Raw genomic sequence first — 22986 nt, 5'->3', positions numbered from 1 at the left:
TAGGACTGGCCTTGCTTCTTTGCTCACTTGAGGTGGCCATTTCTGCTTATCCTGAGTCCTTCGCAGCCCTCTGGGCTGGGCTGAGAAAGGGCTCCTCCATACTTGGGCCAGAGCGCCCCCTGGAGGCCACAGGATTTAGTGTGCACCCACCCTTCAACCGGAGGCCAGTTTTCCTCTCCACAGCCTTCTTTCCCCCCTCCTCTCAGTCTGGCTGTGGGGCCTTAATGGTACATCCCTTCCTCTGCAAACCTCTGCTGCCCTGAGCAGGTTTGGGAACCTCAGTCTCTTGCTTGATTTCCTGGGGAATTCAAGCCCAGAAAGAGCCAACTATCCCTTCCTTGTGGTCTTCTGAATCCTCTTATCCAGCAACTTTCAGACTTCCCACAAAGGGGGTCTGAATGTGGGTCTGCAAAGGTCTTCATGGACAGAATTTCCTCTTGCATTGCATGGGCTACATTTAAGCTGGACACTCACCCACCATCCCCTGGAATGGCTTGTCTAGCCGGTCCCACCCCTGGTCTGAGTTCTCTGATCTCAGTCATTTCTCCTGGGGCCCACTGAATGCTGGGTGTGCTGGGCCTGCAGCCCAGCTGTGTACTCCTGGGAGCAGAGCCTGAATTCCTTTCCCTCGACTTAGAAGGCTTGGGATAAAGCTCCAGGCACCAAAAAGAGCTAGCTGCTCCAAGGGTACCTGGGTGGCTCAGTTGGTTGAGCCTCTGACTTTGGCTCAGGTCATGATCTCATGTTCAAGTCCCACGTTGGGCTCTCTGCTGACAGCTCAGAGCCTGGAGCCTGCTTTGGATTCTGTGTCTCCCTCTCTCTGCCCCTTCCCCACTCTCTGTCTCTCTTTCTCTCTCTCAAAAAAAAAAATAAACATTAAAAAAAAAAAAAAGAGCTAGTTGCTCCCAATTGACTCCTCCAACATGCACATTTTCTCTTGTTCTGTCATAATGGGCCTTCCTGCATAGTCTATTCCTGCTTCTCTGTGAATAAATATAGTAATAATTTGCTCATATCTATTGGACACATGTATGCGCTTGGCAGTGTTCTTGACATGGATTATTTCATTAAATCATATATATGACATATATACATACAGGATACTATTAGTCCTATTTTATAAATGAGGTAACTAATATTAGGTATTGTAGCTAAATCCCATTGTTAGCAAATGGTAGAGCCCTGATTAAGTTTTGGCTGCCTGACCTTTTGGGGTATGCTCATTACCCTTTCAAAGTACATAAGAGCCAGCTTTCCAGAATGGAAAAAGCCCTGATTGTAGCATTTGCTAATTTCTGTGGTATAAATCTCCTATTGTGGCCACCGTCAAGCTACAAATGACACCATCAAAGTGGAATTATGAAAAAATGCACAGTAACGTACTACTTGCTATATGGCATTTCCACCACACAGATACAATAGATGTAAATAACCTCAAGAGCACAGGTAATAATAAAATGCAGTAAAAATATTAGGAAGTGATGAGTTTTGAGTACTACATTTGATTTTCATAAAATGTACTTAACCTCAAATTTACATAATTTAATTTTTAATAATGGCTGGGTTGCAACAACCAGCTGTCACAATTCCTGAAAATTCAACAACGAGCCCTCATGAGCCATATGAGCCAGCTCCAGCACGCCACTGCCCACCAGACTTCCTTAATGAATGGGACAAGGGATGTCATCTGCTTTATTCACCATTGTATCTGTAGTACTTAGAGCAGTGCCTGAAACACAGTATATGTTTAATAAATATTGAATCCTGTTCCTACTTTCTGAGTACTTATGTACTTATGTATTTATGTACTTTCTCTGCCTCCTTTGAAGTACAAACATTATCATTTCTTGTTTGATCACTGAAATCACTTCTGCCCCTCTACAATAGTCTTCATAGCAAGAACAGTAATTTTCAAAAACATACCTGAAACAACCTTATGCTTCTGCTTAAAAGTTTTTTTTCCATGAAGACAAAAATCAATTTTAATTCTACTAGCCAGGAACACTACTATTAATATTTTATCTATTCCAGTCTTTTTCTATTCCCTCAACATCCCTTCAGAAACAAAGATATAATTTTATAAAGCTTTTTTCTTCCTTAGTGTATCTTGGACACTAGCATTTTTAAAGGATGCATATATTCCATTATATATTTAAGCAAAACTTGATATAGCCATTCCCTGCTAGTGGACATTTAGGTTTCTCTGGGATTATTATTTTCTATTATAAATAAAGCTGTGACACACATTGGTACACACACCTCTTTGTGCTTTTGCCCAATTATTTCCTTTGAAAACATCCTAGAACTGGAAGACTCTAGATGATTTTAGAGTATCTCTGGTCTACGAGGGGAATAGTTTAGAGATGTTGGATTTTCTTCTGTTCTTTCTTCTCACTTTTCTTTCCACCCCACAGAGTCATTGTCCAGCTGCCAGTCCATCCCAAAAGACACCCTTTCACCTCTTTCTGTGGTTTACTATTAAACTCCAGATCAAATCCAAACCCTTTATCTGAGTTAAATGATCCAACGCAGGCCTGACTCTCCAAACTTGTTCCTTCCCTCTCTCCCTCCACCTTCCTTCTTCCTCAACACAGAGGCCTCCTTTCAGGTCCTCCCAAACACTGAGATCTTGATTCCCCAGGACCTTTGTACCTGTTCTTTATCTGGAAATCTCTACCTCTTCTTCTTCTTCTTCTTCTTTTTTAAGTTTATTTATTTTGAGAGAGAGAGAGACAGAGCACATGAGAGGGGAAGGGCAGAGAAAGAGGAAGAGAGCGAATCCCAAGCAGGTTCTACACTGCCAGTACAGAGCCTGATGTGGGGCTTGAATCCACAAACTGTGAGATCATAACCTGAGCTGAAGTCAAAAGCCAGATGCTTAATCGACTGAGCCAACCAGATGCCCCTCTACCTCCTCTTCTTAACACAGGTGGTTCCCTACTCACCACCCACCCCAGGCTGCAGGTCACTGCTCAAAGAGGAGTTATTTGGGGGCACCTGGGTGGCTCAGTGGGTTGAATGACCAACTCTTTGTTCAACACAGGGCTCGAACCCACAAACCGTGAGATCATGACCTGAGCCGAAGTTGGACACTTAACTGACTGAGCCACCCAGGTGCTCCTTGAGTGACCAACTCTTAATTTTGGCTCAGGTCATGATTCCAGGGTTGTGGGATTATGCCCTGCATTGGGCTTCCCACTGAGTGTCAAGCCTGCTTAAGACTCTCCCTCTCTGCCCCTCTTCCCTGCTTGTGCTCTCTTTAAAAAAAAAAAAAAGAAAATTGTTATATATATATATATATATATATATATGGCCTTCCTTGCCTACCCCATTTAACATCACATTCTTTTATTTATTGCATTCTATTCATTTCCATCACAGCTTTAACACAAACTGCCACTATACATTTACTTCCTGTGTTTACTTTTTTGCCTGCCTTCCCCACTATACTATCAACTTCATAAGGGCAAAGAACAGTTCTGTCTGTACTCTCAGGGCCCACCACTCTGACTGATACTAAGTGCATACAAGCACTTACTGAATGAATACATGAGCCCACAGGCCACATATGTCCAGAAGGCTGTTCTGCAATCACCTGATTGACCTACATAAGCAGGTGTGAGTCCTTGCAGGACCACAGAATAACTTTCTGACCTGTCCCAGCAAGGGTTCTGCTGCAATATCCAAGTCTGTAAAGATTATTTAAGACATGCCAACCAAGTGAAGGCATAGCCTCCACTTCCAGACACCACTTCTGCCTACTTCTGGACCCATGGCCTGAACTGGGAGAAAAAATGCCCACTGTGATCAAGTCTAAGAGGAAGTGAGTAACCCTACCCTGAGGCATCTTCTGCATGGCTTAGGCAGACAACCTAATCTGGTATCTATGGAAATCAGCCCCAGCAGCCTATTCTTGTGCTGGTAGGAAAGCCATCTGGGGCTTCCCACCCAAAGGACTTCATTTTTATTGCCATTTTATTCCCCTGCTACTTTTAGGTGTCCAGATGTAAGCGTGTGAGAGTTGAGGGCTGGGAACTTTGAGCTTCCATCCTCAATGCCACTGCTGGTGCTTTGTCAAGAAAGGAGTACATACACCTGAAACTAAGATAACATTATGTGTCAACCATACTTCAATAAAAAAAATAAATATAAAGAAGGGAATGCAGGAGGAATAAACTATCACCTGAGAGCTCCCAGGGGAAGACTGCACTGGTGCCAAGTGACTGATAATTGAGCACACTATCCATGCTGGTCAGGGCATGGGTCTAGGCAGTCCTACTCATAATTGGAGCCAGAAGTGCAGGCCCCATAAGAACACTTGCCCTAGAACTTCAGAGAGTTCATCTGTCCCTACACCTGCCTAGCAGGTCCCAACTGGTGGGGACAAAGAGGCTCAGGGAGGTGAAAATAACCAAGACTTCCATGTGGTCTGCGTGGTGCTCCCTTGATCTCTATAAAGCCCCCATGGTCTCCGTGGACAGGTCCTCCCATCCTAGTCCCAGGAATCATACACCAGGACAATGTCGAGCTTTCCCATGGCTTCTCATAACCAACCTTCCCTGATCTGTCCTTCCCCAAACCTTGTGGAGTGCCTTCTCTGCCGGTTACTACACCAGGTGCAAGGAATGTAAGGATGAGTTAAGTGCTACAGCTTTCAGATTAGGAGTATGACAGCTACAGATTCCAGTCCGGGCTCTGCCCTTCATCAGCCATATGCCCTATTCCTCTGAGCCTCAGCCTTTTGTAGAGGGAGAAGTCAGAGCCCCTGACTCCCAAATCACTGAGTGCTGGTTATAATTATCTCTGGAACTGGTAGTCAACTCCAGGGGACTAGAACTCAGGAGGGGTATGAGGATTCTCATTCCACTGTGGAGAAGGGGCGATGATCACGGAATGGGGAACAGGAGGATGAAGCAGGGCTCCACAGCTTCAGCAGTGAGCTTGAAAATTGGCCATGGAGTCTCCCACACCTGGCTTCCACCTGGGATAGCCCCAAGGTCCCCAACCCAGGCCTGGGCTTCAGGAATTACTGTCATACCCTCAAACTGTTCTCCCTGCAGCTGCTGGCTGGGTTCTGGGCAAGGGTCATTTTTTCCCAAGCTCCTTCTCAGCTGTAGGGCACACAGCCAAAGGACTTACTATTTCTGCAGGAGACATGGGCCCAGGGACAGGGACTTGGCAGGTGGCTAAGAGTCCCAGGGGTTCACCCTCTCTTGTGTTCTACTCCTGAAACTTTAAAACATCAGGGCTCTTAGGATTCTGGATCACCTGCCTGCCTGCTTCCTTTTAGTTCAGAGTGAGTCCCACCCTCCCATACCCTTGAAGCCCCACCCCACAAGAAAGCAACAAAACCATCTTGGTGAACACATTTACTTAATATGGGGGGTGGGGTATTGCTGTCTCTGTCAGTGTGTATGGTGTGGTAGGGAGACAACCAGAGGGACTTTTGCCCTGGAGTGAGAGGCTGTTCTGGCCCCAGGCTGGGGGGTGGAGGGCAGACTGAGGGGACAGGGCAGGCGTGTAAGGTGGGGAGAGGGGGAAGGGTGAAGCTCTGCACACATCCTTGGGACCACAGTCCAGGCCCACCCAGTCACCAAAGCAAGAACCGAATAAATAAAGTGCAACCGTGGGGTTGGGAGACGGGGAGAGGGAGGGCACTGGGCGCACCCACGCCCACAGCCCACATTCAGTGCTGCCAGGTCCGGCCCAACTCCCGGCCAGACCCTCTTGTCCAATCCCCCCATGTCTGTCCCTCCATGAGCCAGGCAGGGCCCCTGTGCAGCTACTGGAGGTAGCGATAAGCTTTAAAGCAGTGGTTGCCAGCATCGGCCACCACCACGTGTCCATCTGAGGTCAGTGCCAGGCCCTGGGGGCCATACAGTGGCTCTGCAGACGTGTTGATGTAGGACAGGAAGGAGCCAGAGCTGTCGAATACCTGGGGAATGAGTGGACAATGGAGGGAGAGGTGAGATCAGGTGGATGAGAGGCATTTGCAGGGGTGTGGCAGGGGAGTTGCGGGGGGGGGGGGGGGCTGGTGCACGGAGCACAGCAGGAAGCCTCAGCCCCATGCCATCCCTGGGCCTTACCTGGATGCGGCTGTTGCCCCAGTCGGCCACAATGATGTTCCCGTTGGAGTCGACTGCTACTCCTGTGGGGGCATTGAACTGCCCATTGCCCTCTCCATGGGAGCCAAACTTGAAGAGGAACTCTCCGTCGGCAGTGTACACCTGGCAGGGGAAAGGGCTGGGGACTGGGGACCTGGCCTCGGGCAGAGCCTTCAAGGAGGAGAGGGTGAAGCCCCAGGGCTGGGGACCCCCACGTCTACAGCTCCAGCCCAGTTCTTCGTCCCAGGCTTCACATCCATGTTTCCCACTGCCTACTGAATAGGTCCAGCTAATGTACCTTGAGCTTATCAAATCTAACAGCTCAACTTCCCCGCGTTTTTTTTTTTTTTTTTAATGGCAATGCCCATCTGGCCATGAGTCGTTCTCAACTCCACCTTCTCCTCTGCTTGACGGCCAGTGAATTAACACAAATTGCTGATTCTCTCAAAACTGCACCCTACTGTATATATTGCCCCTGCAGCGGTCCTCAACATTTCTCATCTAGATTACTACAAAAGACGGATCATCCCGATACCAGTCTCACCCCAGCCAGAGTGATCTAAGACATAGCACTGCATTACCCCGCTGCCTGCAACCCTTCAGTGACTCCCCATAACTCTTAGGAAAAGAGCAAGCCCCTTAACAGGGTTCACAAGATTCATCCACACTTGATCCATACTCCCCTCTTTAAACCCAGTCTGAACAACTGGTGGTTTCTCGAACACACTGTTAAGGGACCATCTCCAAATCTTGGTCCTCTTGTCCTCCTTGCCTCAAATCCTTTCCTCCTTCTCTCCCTTCCGGTTAGTTCCCCTGCTGCTTTAGGTGGTTCTCAGTCTCACCTGAATCAATTTCTTCTACCATGCCCTCACACAGTGCCCTACACTGCCCTACCACAGAATCTATCACATCATACTCTAATATAATAATACACAGCAATATGCTGCTTTACCTCTCCCCTACTAAACCATAACAAAGAACACAGCGTATTTGCTTTATTCATCGCTGTATCCCCAGCTTCTAGCATAGCACCTGGGACTAAGTAGCCATGCCATAAATGTTTATTGTTCAAATGAATGATCTCAAGGGGGGAAAATGGTGAGGGAGAGAGCAGTCTTGTGAAAGAGGAAAAGATGTCAGGACAGCGGTCATAGAGGGAAGAAAGACACTGACCTTCACTGAATGGTTATGGAAATCCGTCACTACAATCTCATTCTTGTTGTTTACAGCCACAAAATGGGGCCCTGAAAATACAAAGCAGTCTCTAGGGCAGTAAAATGGGATACTGCATGGGATGGAGAAGAATATCTGGGATGATAAAGCTGGGGCGTTGGAAAAGGGGTGGGGTCTCAGAGGCTGACAGGTATGGTACCAAGGTATAGTGAAGGGAGGGGGTCCTCTGGAGCCAAGATATGGGGGGGTAGTTGAAGCTGGGGTATCCGGGGTAGTTCTCTGGGACTGGGGTATCAGAATAGATCTCTGAATTATTCCCCAATACCTGCAAAGTGGCGGTCAGTGGCACCACGGCCCCCAAAACGGCCAACCAGCTTGCCATTGGGCTGGAAAGTAAAGACGCAGCAAGACTTGTTGTCGACCACAATGATATGTCCATTCCGGTCTACGGCCACTCCTTTGGGGCCCATGAGACGGCCAGCTCCAATCTTGGTCTGGAAGAAGGGGATACCCATTAGGGCCTTTATCCTGCCTTGTCGGGAGAGTAGTCCCAGCCTGACACTAAAGGAGAACCTTGGGCTGGGGATGGACACTAAAGGAGAACCTTGGGCCGGGGATGGTCACACCCTGACCAGCAGGAGGCACTAGAATGGTCACCTGAGCTGGCCATTAGGAATGCAGAGCACAGTGACAGTAGGCCTCTCACCTTGAATTTGCCCTCAGGGGAGAAGATGCTGACCCAACGGTTGTCATAGTCTGCCACAATAATGTCTCCATTGGTGTCCACTGCCACACCTGTAGGGCGCTGCAGCTGCCCAGGTGAGCGCCCTCGGACCCCAAAGCGGAACTTGAACTGGCCTTCATTGGAGAAAACCTGGAGCAGAGGAGCAAGGGAGGGAGCGGGGAGGAGGGGAGAGACTGTGGGCACAGAGGGAAGGGAGCAAGATCCTGAGGGAGGAGACCCCCCCCCCGTTCATTCAGTCATTCAACAAACATTTACCGACACCATGCTGGGGGTACAGTGAAGAATCAGACAAGGCCGCAGACCTGAGGTGACATGTAGCACAGGTATGAACAGGGCTGTAAGAATATGAGAGGGAATATGGGGCACCTGGGTGGCTCAGTCAGTTAAGCATCCTACTTCAGCTTAGGTCATTATCTCATGGTTCGTGGGTTTGAGCCCCGCATTGGGCTCTGTGCTGACAGCTCGGAGCCTGGAGCCTGCTTCAGATTCTGTATCTCCCTCACTCTCTACCTCTCCCCTGCTCACACTCTGTGTCTTAAAAAAAAAAAAAAAAAAGAATAAGAGAGAGATAAGGGGGACTGGCCAGGAAAGGCTCTGAAAGATGAATATCTGAGCTAATAGCCTAATAAAGATGCCAAGAGATGAACCAAAGCTGGCCAGTAAAGGAGGTGGAAAGGCACTTTAAGCAGAGTCAACAGTGTGTGAAAGGCACAGGGTGCAGTATGGGCACTGCTCGTCCAGTGAGGCTGGATTGCAGGAAGCACTCCCATGAACAGCAGGAGTAAAGTTCCCCCTGGGTATAATGAGAATTCACTGAAAATTTCTGGGCAGAGGAGTGACAAGATGAGATCTGCTTTTGTGGTATAACAAGAAATATATTTGGTCTTTGTCCCCAGTGCTTGGCACTCTTGGAATTTCCTGATTAATAGGATTGTCTTTTGTCATTCACAAGGAGCCCCTTGTGACTTAGGTGACTTAGGGTGGGGCCCCTATGAAGCTTCAGGATGAGGCTGGTCACCAGAAAGACCTGATGATTAAAGGGTTGGAACTTTCAGCCCTATCCACCAACCTCTGAGAAGGAGAAGAGGGGAATGGTACAGATCTGAAGTGCCTCCATGTTGGTGCCGGGAGGGTGGCGCACCCCAATTCCACAGGGACCAAAGTTCCTGCAGTAGTGACTCTTCCAGACCTCACCCTCTGTACTTCCCTATCTGGTTGTTCGTCTGTATGCTTTATAGTATCCTCTGTAGTAAACTGGCAAACAGAATAAAATGCTCCTCTGAGTTCCATGAGTCACTCTAGCAAATTAATAGAACCTGAGGAGGGGGTCCTATGACACTCCAATTTATAGCTGGTCAGTAAGAAGCACAAGTAACAACCCAGACTTGTGACTGGCATCTGATGTGAGGGCAGTCTTGTGGGAAGTGATGCTATCTTTATAGGTAAACAGTGTCAAAACGGAGTTAAATTTGCAGGACACCTGGTCAATGTCCACTGAGAGTTGCTTGGTGGTATTGAAAAAACCACATGGGTGCTTTTAAGAAAGAGCACTTTGGCTGCAGGGAGGGGTCAACACTGGACACTGGCTGGGTAGCCAGAGGCACTGCACTAGTCCAGGTGAGAAGTGATGATGGCTTTGACCAGGGTACTTGCTGGAGTGAAGATGGACTCAGGAGACATGGGAGGAAGACAACAGGACTTGGTAGCACACAAGAAAGGGCAGGGTGGTGGACAAGGATGAGCACATACAGGCCAAGGGGCTGACAAGATAACCTTCCTCCTGGACAGAGTGAACCTTCTGACCTTTTCCCCTCTCCTACCTTCTCTTTTAGCCACCCAACATACTCAGGTCTTCCCATCCTTCAATTCTCCCTCCCTCTATAGCCTCTTGCTTCTCCTTCACAGCCAAAACATCACTCACTACACAAGTCTCACATGATCTGCTTTGTTATAGACTCTAGGGACACAAGATGAGTCAGAGCCAGGAGCAGCCTTGGGGAACTCAAGTTCTGGGCCTTGCCCTTGCTCTTCCATCCAGACCTGCTCCCCCTAAGTGGGCTAGGCTCCCTGCCCCTGCTCCATCTCTCATGCCTGCAGGGCTGTTTGAACTAGTCCTCCCTCCTGATGTGGACTTCTATCATGCCCTCAGCTGGCAGGCCAGCACAGCCCGGGGGTCTGCCCTGGTCCCCTGTGGCAGGCCAGCACTAGCTAGCACGAGAGGGAGGCACCATCTTGCAAGAGGGACTAAAGGTGCTGCCAGATCAGCAATGAGGCTGCACGTGTGCCTCCTCCAGTCTGAACAGCTCAGTCTCCGGCTCAACGCTGAGGCTTGGAGTAGGGGTGAGGGGGAATGGAGTAGGCTCTTCCCATCCTATCCTATCCCACCCCTGACACCTAGCCAACTCCTACTCATCTTTTGATTCTTAGAAATTTCCAGGTCGCTTCTTCAGAAAAGCCTTTAATGACCAACTCCAGCCCTTAAATCAATATATACGCATAAAGGTAGGCCTCCATGATACATGCTTTACAGTTCTTTTGCTAACAAATGACACTTCTGGAACTAACTGCTAAACACCCTTGTCTCCAAAGGATGTAAGCCTCAGGTGGAACAGGGACTGTCTGCCTTATTTGTTACTGCATTTGCAGCACTGGTACAGTAACAAGTACATGAATTCCTCAGCTCAAGCTCAGACAGAACTGGCCATCACCACTAGGGTGCCACACAGCCATATCACACTCATCATGTGTGCAAGAGAATTCATCAACTTATACCCAGGCTTGCTCCTGAAAGGCAGCACCAGCTACCCGGTGCACCAAGTCCTGCCGTTCTTGACCCCTTCTTCTCCTTTGACATGTGATGGCCCATTATCATCTGACACATTTGTTTTCTTAACCTCTCTAGAATCTGCTGGTGCCCTAGTCTGGTCCTTAACATCTCTCTCCTATACCACAGTAGCACTAAGTAACTTCAGGATCTGAGTCTAGTTGAGGGGAGACAGACTAATAAAACAAAACAAAACAAAACAAGCTAGTGATTCTGGTAAAGTATGAAAAATGTGATAGCAAAGGCGGAGGGAACTCAAAGGAGAATGTGATTAATATTCTTCCTGAAGGAAACGAGGAAGTCTTCACAGAAGAGCTGATAAAATTTCTGGACTAAGATGATTACACACGGATATAATATATACAAATAAAATTCTTCATTCAAAATCACAAAATATTTTTCCCTTCTGTCAGCTGATGCTGATTCAGCACAATGAAGGGATTTGTCTCAGCTGTCACCACAGACCATCCAAAGGAGGAAAAGTTCACAAGGTCACCAAATCTCACTGTTTGGGAAGTGAGGTGGGAAGGCAACATCCACCTGGGGCCCGGTCCCTACCAAGCTGGGGGACCCCAAAATAAAAGAAGCAGAAACTCAGCTCGGGGATCTGAGAGTCCAGGTCCTAGTGGTTATGCCGCTGGGGTGCTGATGGGAATAGGAATGAGAAGAAGGGCTGCCATAGGAGTGGCGGGTGTCTGGAGGGGAGGGGGGTTGCTCCAGGCCCTCCTTCTCAATTCCCCAGCCCCTCATCAGGGAGACAAAGCAACATGCATCTTTGTGTGCATGCGAGCACTCATGTGTGTGCACACCTGGGAAGGCTTCCCAAATCTCAGCTCTTGTGCCAGAAGGCATCCCCGGCATAAGAAGAAGGAAAAGAACTAGAAGGTGAAGGGTGGGACTGAGTAGGGACCTGGCACCAGCCCTACTCACCTCATCCCTCCCTCGCTATCTGGGCTGGACCCAAATGCTGCCATGTGCTACCCTGCACCTCTTCATTCCTCTGCTCTTAGGAATAGCAGAGGAATCAAAGCAGGTGGGACAGTACAGGGAATGTAGTCATGGAAAAGTTCCTGGCACCTTCAGCCTGCTACATGGAAAGCAGGGGTTGGGAAGAGCTGACACTAAGGTGACAGACCTTTGGCAGAGCTGGAAGTGTGACAGGGGTACTCAGTCAGGGTTAGGAAGGACTTTAAATGTATAGGTGTAGGGGGACACCTGGTGGCTCACGTTGGTTGGGCGTCTGACATCAGCTTAGGTCATGATCTCGTGGTTTGTGGGTTCGAACCCCGCATCAGGCTCTGTGCTGACAGAGCCTGCTTTGGATTCTGTGTTCCCCTCTCTCTCTGCCCCTCCCCACTCATGCTCTGTATCTCTCCCCTTCAGATATAAATAAACATTAAAAACATTTTAAATGTATAGGTGTAGTGAAGTAAGAATCCTCAAGGAAAGTTTTGCCACCTGATACAATGTTTGCAAGAACTGAATGAAGTCCAACAATCCTGCACAGGATAAAATTAAAATTCCACAGCATCCTCTCTAAAACCATTTACAACGCTACCTCAGCTACTGGGCTTCTAATAGTAATCCACCTCTAGCTGGCTGGGATCCTTCCAGTTCCCTGAACAACCTCCTCCAGCACTTTCCCACCTCCTGGCTTTTATTTACAGTCTCCACCTGGACAATGATATTTTTAACAATAGCTAACATTAGAAGGTTCACCAGGTGTCACGCACAGTGCATTATGTCATTTTAATGTTCCCAGCAACTCCATGAGGTATTCTTTTCCTAATTTTACACGAGTTCTCAGAAGCTAGGGAGGTCACATGACTTGTCAGTAAGTGGCAGAGTAGGATTCAAGCCCAGGTGTCTGGTTTCAGAGCCTGAGCTTCTAACTGCTATACCATGTTTGCCAAGCTGGTGCCTGTCACTAGGCTCTGGGCTCACTCTATGGAATACAGAGAGAAAACCACGCTTCCTGGCTTTAAGGAGCTCAAAGCGCAGCATGGCCACGTCCATTTGTATGGCAGATGCTTGAATCGGGTATGTGAGAGACTGGGAGCACGGAGAGCAGGACCACCTGTGAGGTTACACTGCAGCCTCTGGAAGACACCTCTTTTCACAAGTTACCCCCATTTGGGGGTAGCCAAACCAGATGTTTTCAGAGACCCACACAGATACTCTGGAGGCAGGCTGGCATGAGAAGGAAGCAGGGGAGGGCAGAGCCTGCATCCTGACCACGTAGAGAAAAGGGGAGAAAGTAAGCCAGCCAGGTGGAGGCTCAAATGGAGACAGAGGGGTGAAGAATGAACCAGATATTCGGGGTCCAGGAGCTGGTCTGGCCTGAGCCCCAGCCTGGGAGGTAGAGGCTGCAAGCACAGGAAAACCCTGGGGCCTAACTGCCAGGGTATTGGATAGTGTGGCCAGTGGAAGTGGGTGGGTGCGGGGTGGTGCTATGATTCATTGCTCTTTAAGGACTGATACTATCTTTAAGGACTGGTTCACCTTTCAGGAGGTGACCTGTACCCTGTTTTTTCAGGAGGCTATAGTTTGAGAACCTTTATTGGGTCAGGGGAGAGCAGGAAAGATGCTTACCTGGATACATTGGTTGTTGCTGTCTGCTACCACTATGCGTCCGCTGCTAGCTGCCGACACGCCCTGTAAATTGGTGAATTCACCCTTCTCCCTTCCTCGACTTCCTGTGGGGAAGGCGGGGGAGGGGGGAAAAAAGAATTCACTCTTAGGTCATTTTGAGCCTCCCTCCCAGATCTACCCTGCCCACTGCCCGCCCCCATCTGGCTCAGCCCTCAGCCATCTGTACCAACTCGGAAGACAAGTTCGTCCTCAATGGGGTTGTCCTTCCGTTTGCCACCTGTGCTGTACATGGAGCTGGGCCTGCGCACCGCCTTCTGGCGTACGTGGCTGCCGGGGCCGCCGGGGGACTTGACGCGGCGCTTGACGTCGTCTGGGGAAGGTGGCAGGTCTCCAGGACGCAGGGCACGCACGCGGAAAGGGCTGCCACGCACCGGCTGGCCGTAGAGCAGCACTGAGAGGAACAGCTCGCCTTCAGTGCGTGCCGTGTACACCAGCTCATACGTGCCATTCTTGTGGTCCACCACCGGCACAGGAAGGCGCGTGCCGTCGGGGCCCGTGATCTCCGCGCGCAGCTCCGCGCTGCCTGTGCGCACCAGCCTCCCATCCTTGTCTTTGGTAGTGACGGTGAGTGAGGCGGGCTGGCCCACGAGCGCCTGGCGCAGGCCCTCGCCCGTGGCCACGGTCTCATGTGCAGTGGCACTCGTGGTGAGCAGCGCACCGAGATTGAGCACCGATCGCCGCAGCCCATCGACTTCGAGGACCAGTTCCAGCTGCGCGTTCTCATGTGGCCGCTCGGGGAAGGCCTGAGCCGCCAGCGCGGCCAGCCGCTCTCGCATGTGCTTGCGCACCAGCAACACCTCCGGGGCCGAGCCCAGACGCAGGGCTTGTTCCGCGAAGCTGCAGCTGCTGCCGATATGTTCCTGCCCCTGACGCAGTGTGTCTAACTGGGTCTGCAACACCTGAGGAGGGGACAGGGGAAGGTTGGTCGCGCAGAGAGGGTCTCTGTGATTCCTTAGGAACTTACGGTACTATAGCATGAAAGAATTGCAAGAAGGTGAGTATGGGCAGGAGACCGATACCGCGGTACCAATGGGACCGTGTCGGGAGGCAGAACGTATAGTCTAGGGAAAGGGTTGCCCAGGTGTGGAAAGCAGAGAAAGCGTGGAGGCAATACAGCCATGTCACAGTGGGTGGTGGTAGGGAAGGGTGAACACACGCACCTTCTGCTTGGCCCCACAAATGGCCTCCAGGTCGCTGACCAGAGCCTGCTTGCGCTGTTGCAGTGCCTGTTCCAGGTCCTCGAAGGCTGCGCTGATCTGGGCCAGGGCCTCTGCTTTGCGCTCCTGCAGCTGCTGGCTGATGCCCCCCACTAAGGCGATAGCTGCGGACAGCTGTGGCAGTCTGGGGAAGGGAAACATCTCATACCCGGGTTGCTTGAGGATGCCCTCACCAAACCGGTCCTTCTCAGGGGGCACCCTATACTGTGCCCTCTAGGAGACGCCCTACCTTGACCTCCCTGCCTTCCCTAAGAATTTTATTTCTAGCCTCCCCAACGTCCCTCCCCTGCCCCGCTGCCCCGGTTGAGACACTCGCCGATGGCCCCCCCAGCCCAGGTCCCCAGCAGGCTCCTACCGGCCGCGCACCGCCTCGAGCTGGCGCTGCAGGGCCGCCTTGTGCTGCTCCACCACATCGCGCAGCAGCACGGTGCCGTGCTCTCGGTGCTCCCCCGCGCGGCACTCGCCGCACATGGCCGTCTCGCAGGCCTCACAGTAAAACTCCATCGTCTGGTGGCATAAGCACTCCAGTCAGGCAACGGCTACACCCCAAGCTTCTTTGTCTTCTCCCCTCCCCATCTGCCCTCCTTGCCCCTCGCCTTCCAGGTGCATCCCCTACCTGGACCACTCATCCAGAGAAACACCCTCTCACCCACGGCCACTCAGCCCCTCCCCCAACCTCTCCTCCCCCTCCACCCCAAGTCCTGGCCTCACTGGGCCTGCTTGGGCCCACCTTGCCTTCATGGTTGGGGCAGGAGAGGGGGCGGCCAGCCACCGCGCTGAGGGGGTGGGGGTCCTCGGGGTCCTGGGCCCCATCAGATGCCTGCTGCATGGCCTCCATGAGGCTACTGATGAAGAAGTTGTTCTGCAGTGCGGAGACACCCTGCTCGGGGAGGATGGACGTCTGCCGACACACCGGACATGACAGCGTCAGGCTCTGGGCAGGGATGTAGTTCTGGAGGCATCTGACCAGGGAGGAGGGGGAGTCAAAGGAAGGAGGGGTGGGCAAAATCAGTGTATCCCTCCTCATGCCGTCCAAGGATGCCAATCCTTCTTGCAATTGTACACTTCATTTTGAAACCTCTCTGGTTGGCACGTACATCTTGTCCTGCCAACAGGTGTAAAAGGCCTCACCTTTCACAACTGAGTGGAAACACATCCCTGATCTCTCTCAGGAGAGCAGACAGATCTGCATTCCTCACAGTGTGTACAAACTCCACAGGTGTTTACAAACCCTTCTCATAGAAAATGTGCAACTAGCCCCTCCACCCATTAAGTCATTAAACATTTACTGCCTACTCTTGCCAAATTTGTGCAAAGCTCTAGCGATACAAAGATAAAACACAGTGCCTATCTCTAAAATACTTCCAAATCTACAGAGAAAAAAAAAAGTCACAGAAAGAGTTTAGAGAAGTAAATAGTATAATGATAAGTGCATGGGTCCTGGAGTTAGGCTGTTTGGGTTCAATTCTTAGGTCAGTCATCTATGTCAGTCAGCATGACCCCTGACAAGTTACTTAACTTTTATGAGCCAAGGATCCTTGCTTTGTAAAATGGAGACAGCACAGACTTCACAGGGTGCTGGAGGGAGGATTAAATATGAAGTGCTCACATGCTGACTCATGGCAACCACTATATATTGCAGGGTATTATATTATTTATTATTAACATAAAGAAGACTGTACATGCAGTGATAAGGAAATGCACAGAAGGGGCATCTGGCCCAGGGTGGGAGAAGAGAACAGCCAGGAAATGCTTCAGAAGAAATGTTGTAAGCTAAATCTTCCTGGATAAATCATTGTTAGCCTAACCAAAGAGAAGTGCAGGGAGAAGAGGAAGGGTGTTCCAGACACAGAAGGTGGCCAGAAACAGCATCATGTAAGTAGGGAAGCAGTCTGAGATGGCTGGAGACCAAGTCCAAGGCAAGAAATGTAAGAGAAGTCTGGAGAGAGAGGCAGGGGCCAGTCATGGAGGGCCACATGGGCCACATGAGGAACTTAGAAATTATCCCAATAGCAATAGGGAGCAGTAGGAGCATGGTACAGCCAGGTTTACATTTTATCCTCCTCATTGCCTCTGTGTGGAGGATGAATTTGAACGTGGTGAGACAGCAGACAGGGTATGGTAGCATCATCATCATCATCATCATCATCATCATCCAGTTGCCATTTATTAAGTACTAAGTGCTGGGTGCTATGCTTTGTGCTTTATGTTTATGTTAATAGACTAAAAAAGGGTGAGTCATCCAAGGTAACAAAGCTAGTGAGCACTGGAGCCTGGATTCAAATCCAAGACAAAACATGTGTTTAGCCAAGATACTCTTGCAATCATCTTGTAAAAGATCTTGCGGTAGATGAGAAAAACCTGGAATTAGGCAGTAGCAATGTAGACTATGAGCTGGTACAAATTTAAGAAGTATTTAAGAAGTAAAGCAGTGGGAGGTGTTAGCTCTGAGTAGATATGGAGAGTGAGAGATGAGTCTTGGTTGACTCCCAGATTCCTAGCTTAGAGGACTGAGTGGATGGTGGTACCAATCACTAAGATGAGAAACACAGAAAAAGGAGTGGTTTATAAAGGCTTTCAGCTTTGACCTGGCTGAGTTTACTGGAACAGTGGGACATCCAGGAGGTGAGGTACAGCAGACAGTTGGGGAAAAGGCAGGTTACAAAGAGATGGGGATGCCATCAACACTGAGAAGGCCTCTGTAGCCACAGAAGAGGTTGAGATCAGCCCAAAAGGTGGATTCAGTGCCAAGAGCAGGGCAGAGCACACAGGAAATACTGAACAAGGAGAGTAAAGAGGAACCAGTAGAGAGGTAAGAGGAGAGACACCGTCAAGACAGCAAAGAGACTAGTGCATTTCCAGAAGGAGGGAAGAAGCAGTCATCGGTGTCAAAAGCAGCTGAGGAGTCAGGGTAGGAAAGGATTGGAAAATGCCCCCTGAATTTGGCCAGCGTGAGAGTACATTCGTCTGTAAGGAAAACTGGGTGAGTGAGTGTGGGGTAGGGGTGGGGGGAGGAGAGCTTGACTGCTGCCAGTTGAAGAATGAATGGGAGGTTGGGAGTTTGGGGAAGAAGGGGAATGAAGGACTGCTTGGCCGCTAGCTGGGACAAAGGGACAAAGGAGAGTTCTTATCTGTTTGTAATGGGAGCCTTGAGCATGTTTATGCATTGAGAAGCCAGTAGAGAGGGAGACATAGAAGAGACAAGAAGAAGTGTGGACAGGTCTCTGAGAGGGGGTAATGGTTCAGGTTGGCCTGAAGAGGCCATCCTGTGAATGGGGGAAGAGAGAAAGAGAGGTGAATGCACTTGAGCACAGGGGTGAAGTTAGACACCATGCTTCACTCGCCTCAGGCAAGATCGGCTGTTGAGAGTGAAGGAGGGGTTCAGGAGACTGGTGAGGGCTGGGATTAGTCACTGGAGGGAGGACGAGAGACAGCTTGCTAGAAACACACAGACTGTGGCTGTGTTGGGAGACCATGAATCTGTGGAGGGAAGATCTGCATGGTGCACACTTTCCCATATCCTCAATCTCTCCTCTTAATGTTCTCTACACGTCTGAATCTGCATTAATTAATTTTTATTTATTTAACAAACATGATGTGCCAGGCACGATTCTAAGTGCTTCACAAATATTAACTTATTTGTGACCTAGTTTTCCCTGCAGTCCTCTCAAGTATAGAGTGGCTTGTCTCACATTCCACATTCCTTAGGGCCAGGTGGGGTTGAGTCCTCCCTGCCCCCAACTGGGACATTTCTATTCTTCTTGGAAGCTCACGCCTTCTGTCTCTACCACCCCTCCTGTTATTATCTCCACTGACCTCATGGATGCTTCCCCAGTTACTGAAGTCTTTTTTCTGGCTCACTCTCTTTTCTGTTACTGCCACCCCCATAATAGGCCCTCCATCCATGCACTCCTGCCATCATTCTCAGGGGCTCTGACATCCACGACGTGACCCATCCACCAACAGGATCTCTTAATTCCTTGACCTCCTCACACCCAGTAATCTTTTCCTCCACTTCACCTCAGCTGTCTATTCCCATGCTTTCCCCACCTCCTGTTTCTCATCTCCAGTCACTGCCAAATACTTGCAAACTCGTCAAGACCTCCTTCCTATGTGTTGAGCATACCTGGCTTACACTATCTTCCTAACTGGTTTCCTCGTTCCATTCTTGCTCCTCTGTAATCTATTCTCTGCACAGCAGCCAGAGTGAGCTTTAAAAATCTAATTTATCTCACATTATTTCCCTGCCTTAAAAAAAAAAAAAATCTCTTCTCATGGTTTCCCATTGTGTTTAAAAATAAAATGTAAACACTTCCCTAAAACCAAGTTCCTCCATGAGTTGTCCTGATGCTTTTGGACCTCACTTCATCCTCCTCTTTCAGCCACACTCGCTTCTTTTGATCTCTGAACATGCCCAGTCTACTCCTTCCTGAAGGCCTTGGCATGGGTTTTTCCCATTGCCTGGAACAATCTGCAAGTCTGTCTCCTCATCCTTGGGTCTGAGGTCAAATGTCACCTCCTCAGGGAAGCCTTCCCTGATGACTCTATGTAGAAGAGCCCCTGGCCCACCCATCCCCACACACTCTGTTTATTTCCTGCAAAGCACTTAGCACAAGCTGTGACTCTCCTGTTGGATTGTTTGCTTGCTTACTGTCAGTCACCATCCACTAGAGCATAAGCTCTTTGAGAGCAGGGACCAAGAGATAAATGAATGAGTAGTGATTAACAGTGAAGGCCCTACAATCAAACCTGGATTCAGACCTTGGCTACTTACTTACTACAGAGCCTCAGAAATACTTCTTAATTACTCAGTGGCTCTGAACCCTAGTTTACTCCCCTGTAAAATGGGGGTAATAAAGTATCTGTTGTGAGGATTAAGTAATTCAATGCATGTATATCGGTTAGCCAGTCCCTGGCACATAATAAGCAATCAATACATGGTAGCTACTACTATCATAATTTCTCAGGCACTAGTTTTCTCCAGGAGTTGTCAGTGATCTGGGCCTATGAGGAGGCACAGAGATGTCCAATTACAGTTCTGATCCAGTTTTGAATGTTTGCTGCATAGGTTCTGAAAAGAACAAAGACCTGAGGGAACCATGGCAGCCAGTCAGATGGTCAGCTGGGAAAAGGAAGAGTTGAGGGGGCTAGGTGTCTACACCCACTCAAAGATGTCATAGTGGGAGTGGAGTAATGGGAGCCAGGAGTGGGATGCCAGAGTTATGACCACAGAAGTGATATTATTCTGGGTGATAGCAAGGTCCAGGCACAACTGGGAGAAAGTATGACTGAGGTGGTAAGGAGGATGCTCCTGGAGAAACAGTCGAGAACCAAGAGGCCAAAGTGAGTCGTGAAGCCATGCAGGTTGATGGAAGAGCTTGGAATAGGCCAGAAGGCTGAGAGTGTTTCCAGCTGACAAAGGAGAGAGAGCAGCAGAGCTGAAATCTTAAAGAGCATGGGGGAGAGGGGGCACTGGAAGGGGAGCAGCGTCCCTGTGGCAGAGCCAGCTTTCCACGAAGGCAGGAATCAGCGGGAAGGTGTGGGTGGAGGCAGTGGCAAGAAGACCCAGGGACCAAAGCTCTCAGGGTAAAGGCAGAGTTCCCTAACAGGTGTACAAAGCCCCTGTAGTATGGGCCCCACCTGCCTGTCTGGCTTCACCCTCACCACCTCAGTCACACTTGTGCTCCAGACTCACCTGGCTTCCTCCAGGCCCTCTTACCTGACACATTTCCTCAAGCCACACGCCTTTTCTCCCGTTCTTCCTTCTGCCTAGGATGCTCGTAGCACTCCCTTCGCTTAGCTAACTTTAGTGCACCCTTCACTATAGTGCACCCTCTGCATCACACCTTAGGTAAGCCTTCCCTCATTCTCCGCACTACAATAGATCCTACCTAAACTCTCATATCTTAGCACTTCAGGTGCAGCATTTTGAAGGGGGCAATACTTACATTTATCTATAGTCTGGCTGTATGATCCTTTGATCACTGGCTTTCTGTTTAACTATACTCTAAAAGCAAGTATGATACCTGTTTCCTTATCATACCCAATGCCTGGGACAGGTCTGGCACATAGAAATGCTCAATAAATAATATTTGTTGAATGAGTAAATAACGGATAAAGCCTAAAGGGGGTGGTTGCCTTTCACTCAGCGCCTCAGAACAACCATGAAGATAAGCAGGGAAGGAAGGACAGGCCTTCCTCTATCCTCCCACTGGTGACAAACTCTTCTGAGGCTGCAGCTTGTTGAGAGTCTGGGCTCTGTTTGATTTCTCTGATGGTATTGAAAGCTGCCTTGGTTTGGGAAGGGGCAGAGACCACGGCCCAGTGTTAGCAGCTTCTGGTCCTCTCTCACACGTTCTTGCACCAAACCCTCACCTCCTGCAGTTTGGGGTACATCTGCTCCCCTACATGTATACCCATTTTCCTCACCTCCTATAGGTTTATACATGCCACCCCCTCTCAGGGGAGGCGGCAAGGTCCTCATCCCTCCCTGGTACACACACCCTCTCACCTCTCACAAAACGTGTGCAGGCAAGGCAGGACCTTGGGGCACCGGTACCGATCCAGGCAGATGCTGCACACCAGAAACTGCTTGTCCATTGGCTGGACCTCTGGGCCAGGGCTGTCCTCCCTCTTCGCCATGGTGTTCACGGATGGCTCCTACCACTCACACCAGCCTGTGTACAGAGACATGGTCAGTCCTAGGGAAGCTCACATTTCCTCTCCCCACCTAATCTCACCACTCAAATCCCCTGCAGAGAACTAACCCCATTTCTTTCCAGACAGAGGCAGGACAGGCAGTGATTGGGAGGGAACAGGGTGAGGGAGGTGGGCTGAGTGACCTCTGAGCATGGTGCTCTGGTTAAAACCACAGACTTAGGGTTAGACTGAGTTTCAAACCCAGCTCAGCCTCTTACCAGCTATGTGACCTTGGGCAATTCATACAACCTCTCCGAGCCTCAGTCTCCTGATTTGGAATTATGGGAATAATCCATACCTCAAATGGATGTTTTGAGAATTTGCGATAGTGCCTATTGAGTACATAGTACAAGGATGCCCACTTTCAATGACACACCCATCTTTCACTTCCTCTGCCTTCCCCGAATCCTCATCCTACTGAGTCTCTCCTGTGATACAACAACAGCCTCCTAACTGGTATCCTTGTTTCCTTGCTTGTGCATTCTCATCTATCTCCCTTGCAGCTAGACCAAGGCTCCTAAAACACAGGTTCTATCTTGTCACTTACTCCCTATTAAAAGCCCTCACTGGTTCCCCATTGTCCAGAGAACAAAGTCCAAACTCCTTATGTTGGCCAACAAGGTTTAGCTTTGTTTGCTCCATACCTCCCTCTACTACCTCACGTCTCATGATTATATATGATCAGTCACAGGGCGCCCGGGTGGCTCAGTCGGTTGAGTGTCCAACTCTTAATTTCAGCTCAGATCATGATCTCACAGTTCATGAGTTCGAGACCCAGTTCAGGCTCTGCACTGGCAGCACAGAGGCTGCTTGGGATTCTCTCTCTCTCCCTCTCTCCCTGCACCTCCCCTACTCATGCTCTCTCTCTCTCTCTCTCTCTCAAAAATGAATAAACATTTATTTAAAAAATCACATTGGCTTCTTTTCAGTTCCTGGAAAACTTCTTGTTCTCTTTTGCTTCTGGGCCATCAAACATTCTGTTCCCTTAGCCTGAGATCCTCTTACAAGCCCCCCTTTGTCTGGCCAACTCCCACTGATCTTTCAGGTCTCCACATAAATGTCACTTCCTCCAGAAGGTCCTCCCTGGTTTCCTGAAGTCTGGGTTAGGTATTCCATCTTTGTATCCCTACATACCCTGTATTTCTTCCATTCTAGCCCATATATGCTATATTATAATATCCTTGTAACTGCTCTACTTCTTCCACTGCATGAAGAGTTCTTCAAGGCAGGCATGATATTTTACTTTTTTATCCCTAACACTTAGCAGAAAGCCTGACATAAAGGATTGATCTATATTTATTGAATAATTATTCCATAGTTCAACAAATATCTATTAAGTGCCTACTTTGTACAGGCACTAGGGATAGAGCGTAAACAAAACAGATATGGTCACTGTCCTTGTAATGGCGATGTTTTAAAAGTAAATAAGCAAATACATACTTATAAACTGCAGGGGAAGGAAGTGCTATAAAAAAGAAAGGATCCTGTGAGAAACAACACTGATTTGGTTGGGTGATCAGAGAAAGCCTCTCCAAGCAGGTAACTTGTAAACCGAGCTCTGAGGGTTGGAAG

General features: G+C 49.4%; 2 protein-coding genes across 3 annotated transcripts in view; both read right to left on the bottom strand.

Annotated features, from left to right (window-relative positions):
• Positions 1-5354: 5354 nt before the first annotated feature.
• On the bottom strand, positions 5355-21359 carry TRIM3 (tripartite motif containing 3). Of its 2 annotated transcripts, XM_086678134.1 has the most exons (11): positions 21227-21359; positions 15446-15677; positions 15071-15222; positions 14659-14839; positions 13665-14397; positions 13439-13542; positions 7984-8151; positions 7603-7771; positions 7278-7348; positions 6087-6227; positions 5355-5935 (listed from the first exon to the last, which is right to left on the bottom strand). In XM_086678134.1, the coding sequence occupies exons 1-11, from the start codon at positions 21355-21357 to the stop codon at positions 5783-5785; spliced, it is 2235 nt and encodes a 744-aa protein (XP_086534260.1). In that variant the 5' UTR covers positions 21358-21359; the 3' UTR covers positions 5355-5782. The 2 variants fall into 2 exon arrangements, with proteins under 2 accessions (XP_086534260.1, XP_086534261.1); XM_086678135.1 differs by lacking the exons at positions 5355-5935; positions 6087-6227; positions 7278-7348; positions 7603-7771 and adding an exon at positions 7824-7850 and having other exon boundaries at positions 7882-8151.
• Positions 21264-22986, bottom strand: part of ARFIP2 (ARF interacting protein 2) — a 15281-nt gene continuing 13558 nt past the window's right edge. The window contains exon 8 of the mRNA XM_086678136.1: positions 21264-21392. Coding sequence (XP_086534262.1) covers positions 21363-21392 — 30 coding nt within the window. The 3' untranslated portion in view covers positions 21264-21362. The remainder of the gene's footprint in view (positions 21393-22986) is intronic.

The sequence above is a fragment of the Puma concolor genome, chromosome D1, assembly GCF_028749965.1.
Source record: "Puma concolor isolate L17-30 chromosome D1, mPumCon1.1.hap2, whole genome shotgun sequence".
NCBI lineage: Eukaryota > Metazoa > Chordata > Mammalia > Carnivora > Felidae > Puma > Puma concolor.
The sequence above is the reverse complement of the archived record's forward strand: the minus strand, read 5'-3'. Positions and strand labels throughout refer to the sequence as shown.

Excerpts from the sequence above, each read along its gene's own strand:
- TRIM3 (XM_086678134.1), bottom strand. The coding sequence starts at position 21,357 with ATGGCGAAGAGGGAGGACAGCCCTGGCCCAGAGGTCCAGCCAATGGAC. Across the intron at positions 15,678-21,226 it reads CTGCACACGTTTTGTGAGAG|ATGCCTCCAGAACTACATCC; the intron begins GTGAGAGGGTGT and ends CTCCCTGGTCAG. Across the intron at positions 15,223-15,445 it reads GCCCCAACCATGAAGGCAAG|ACGATGGAGTTTTACTGTGA; the intron begins GTGGGCCCAAGC and ends TTATGCCACCAG.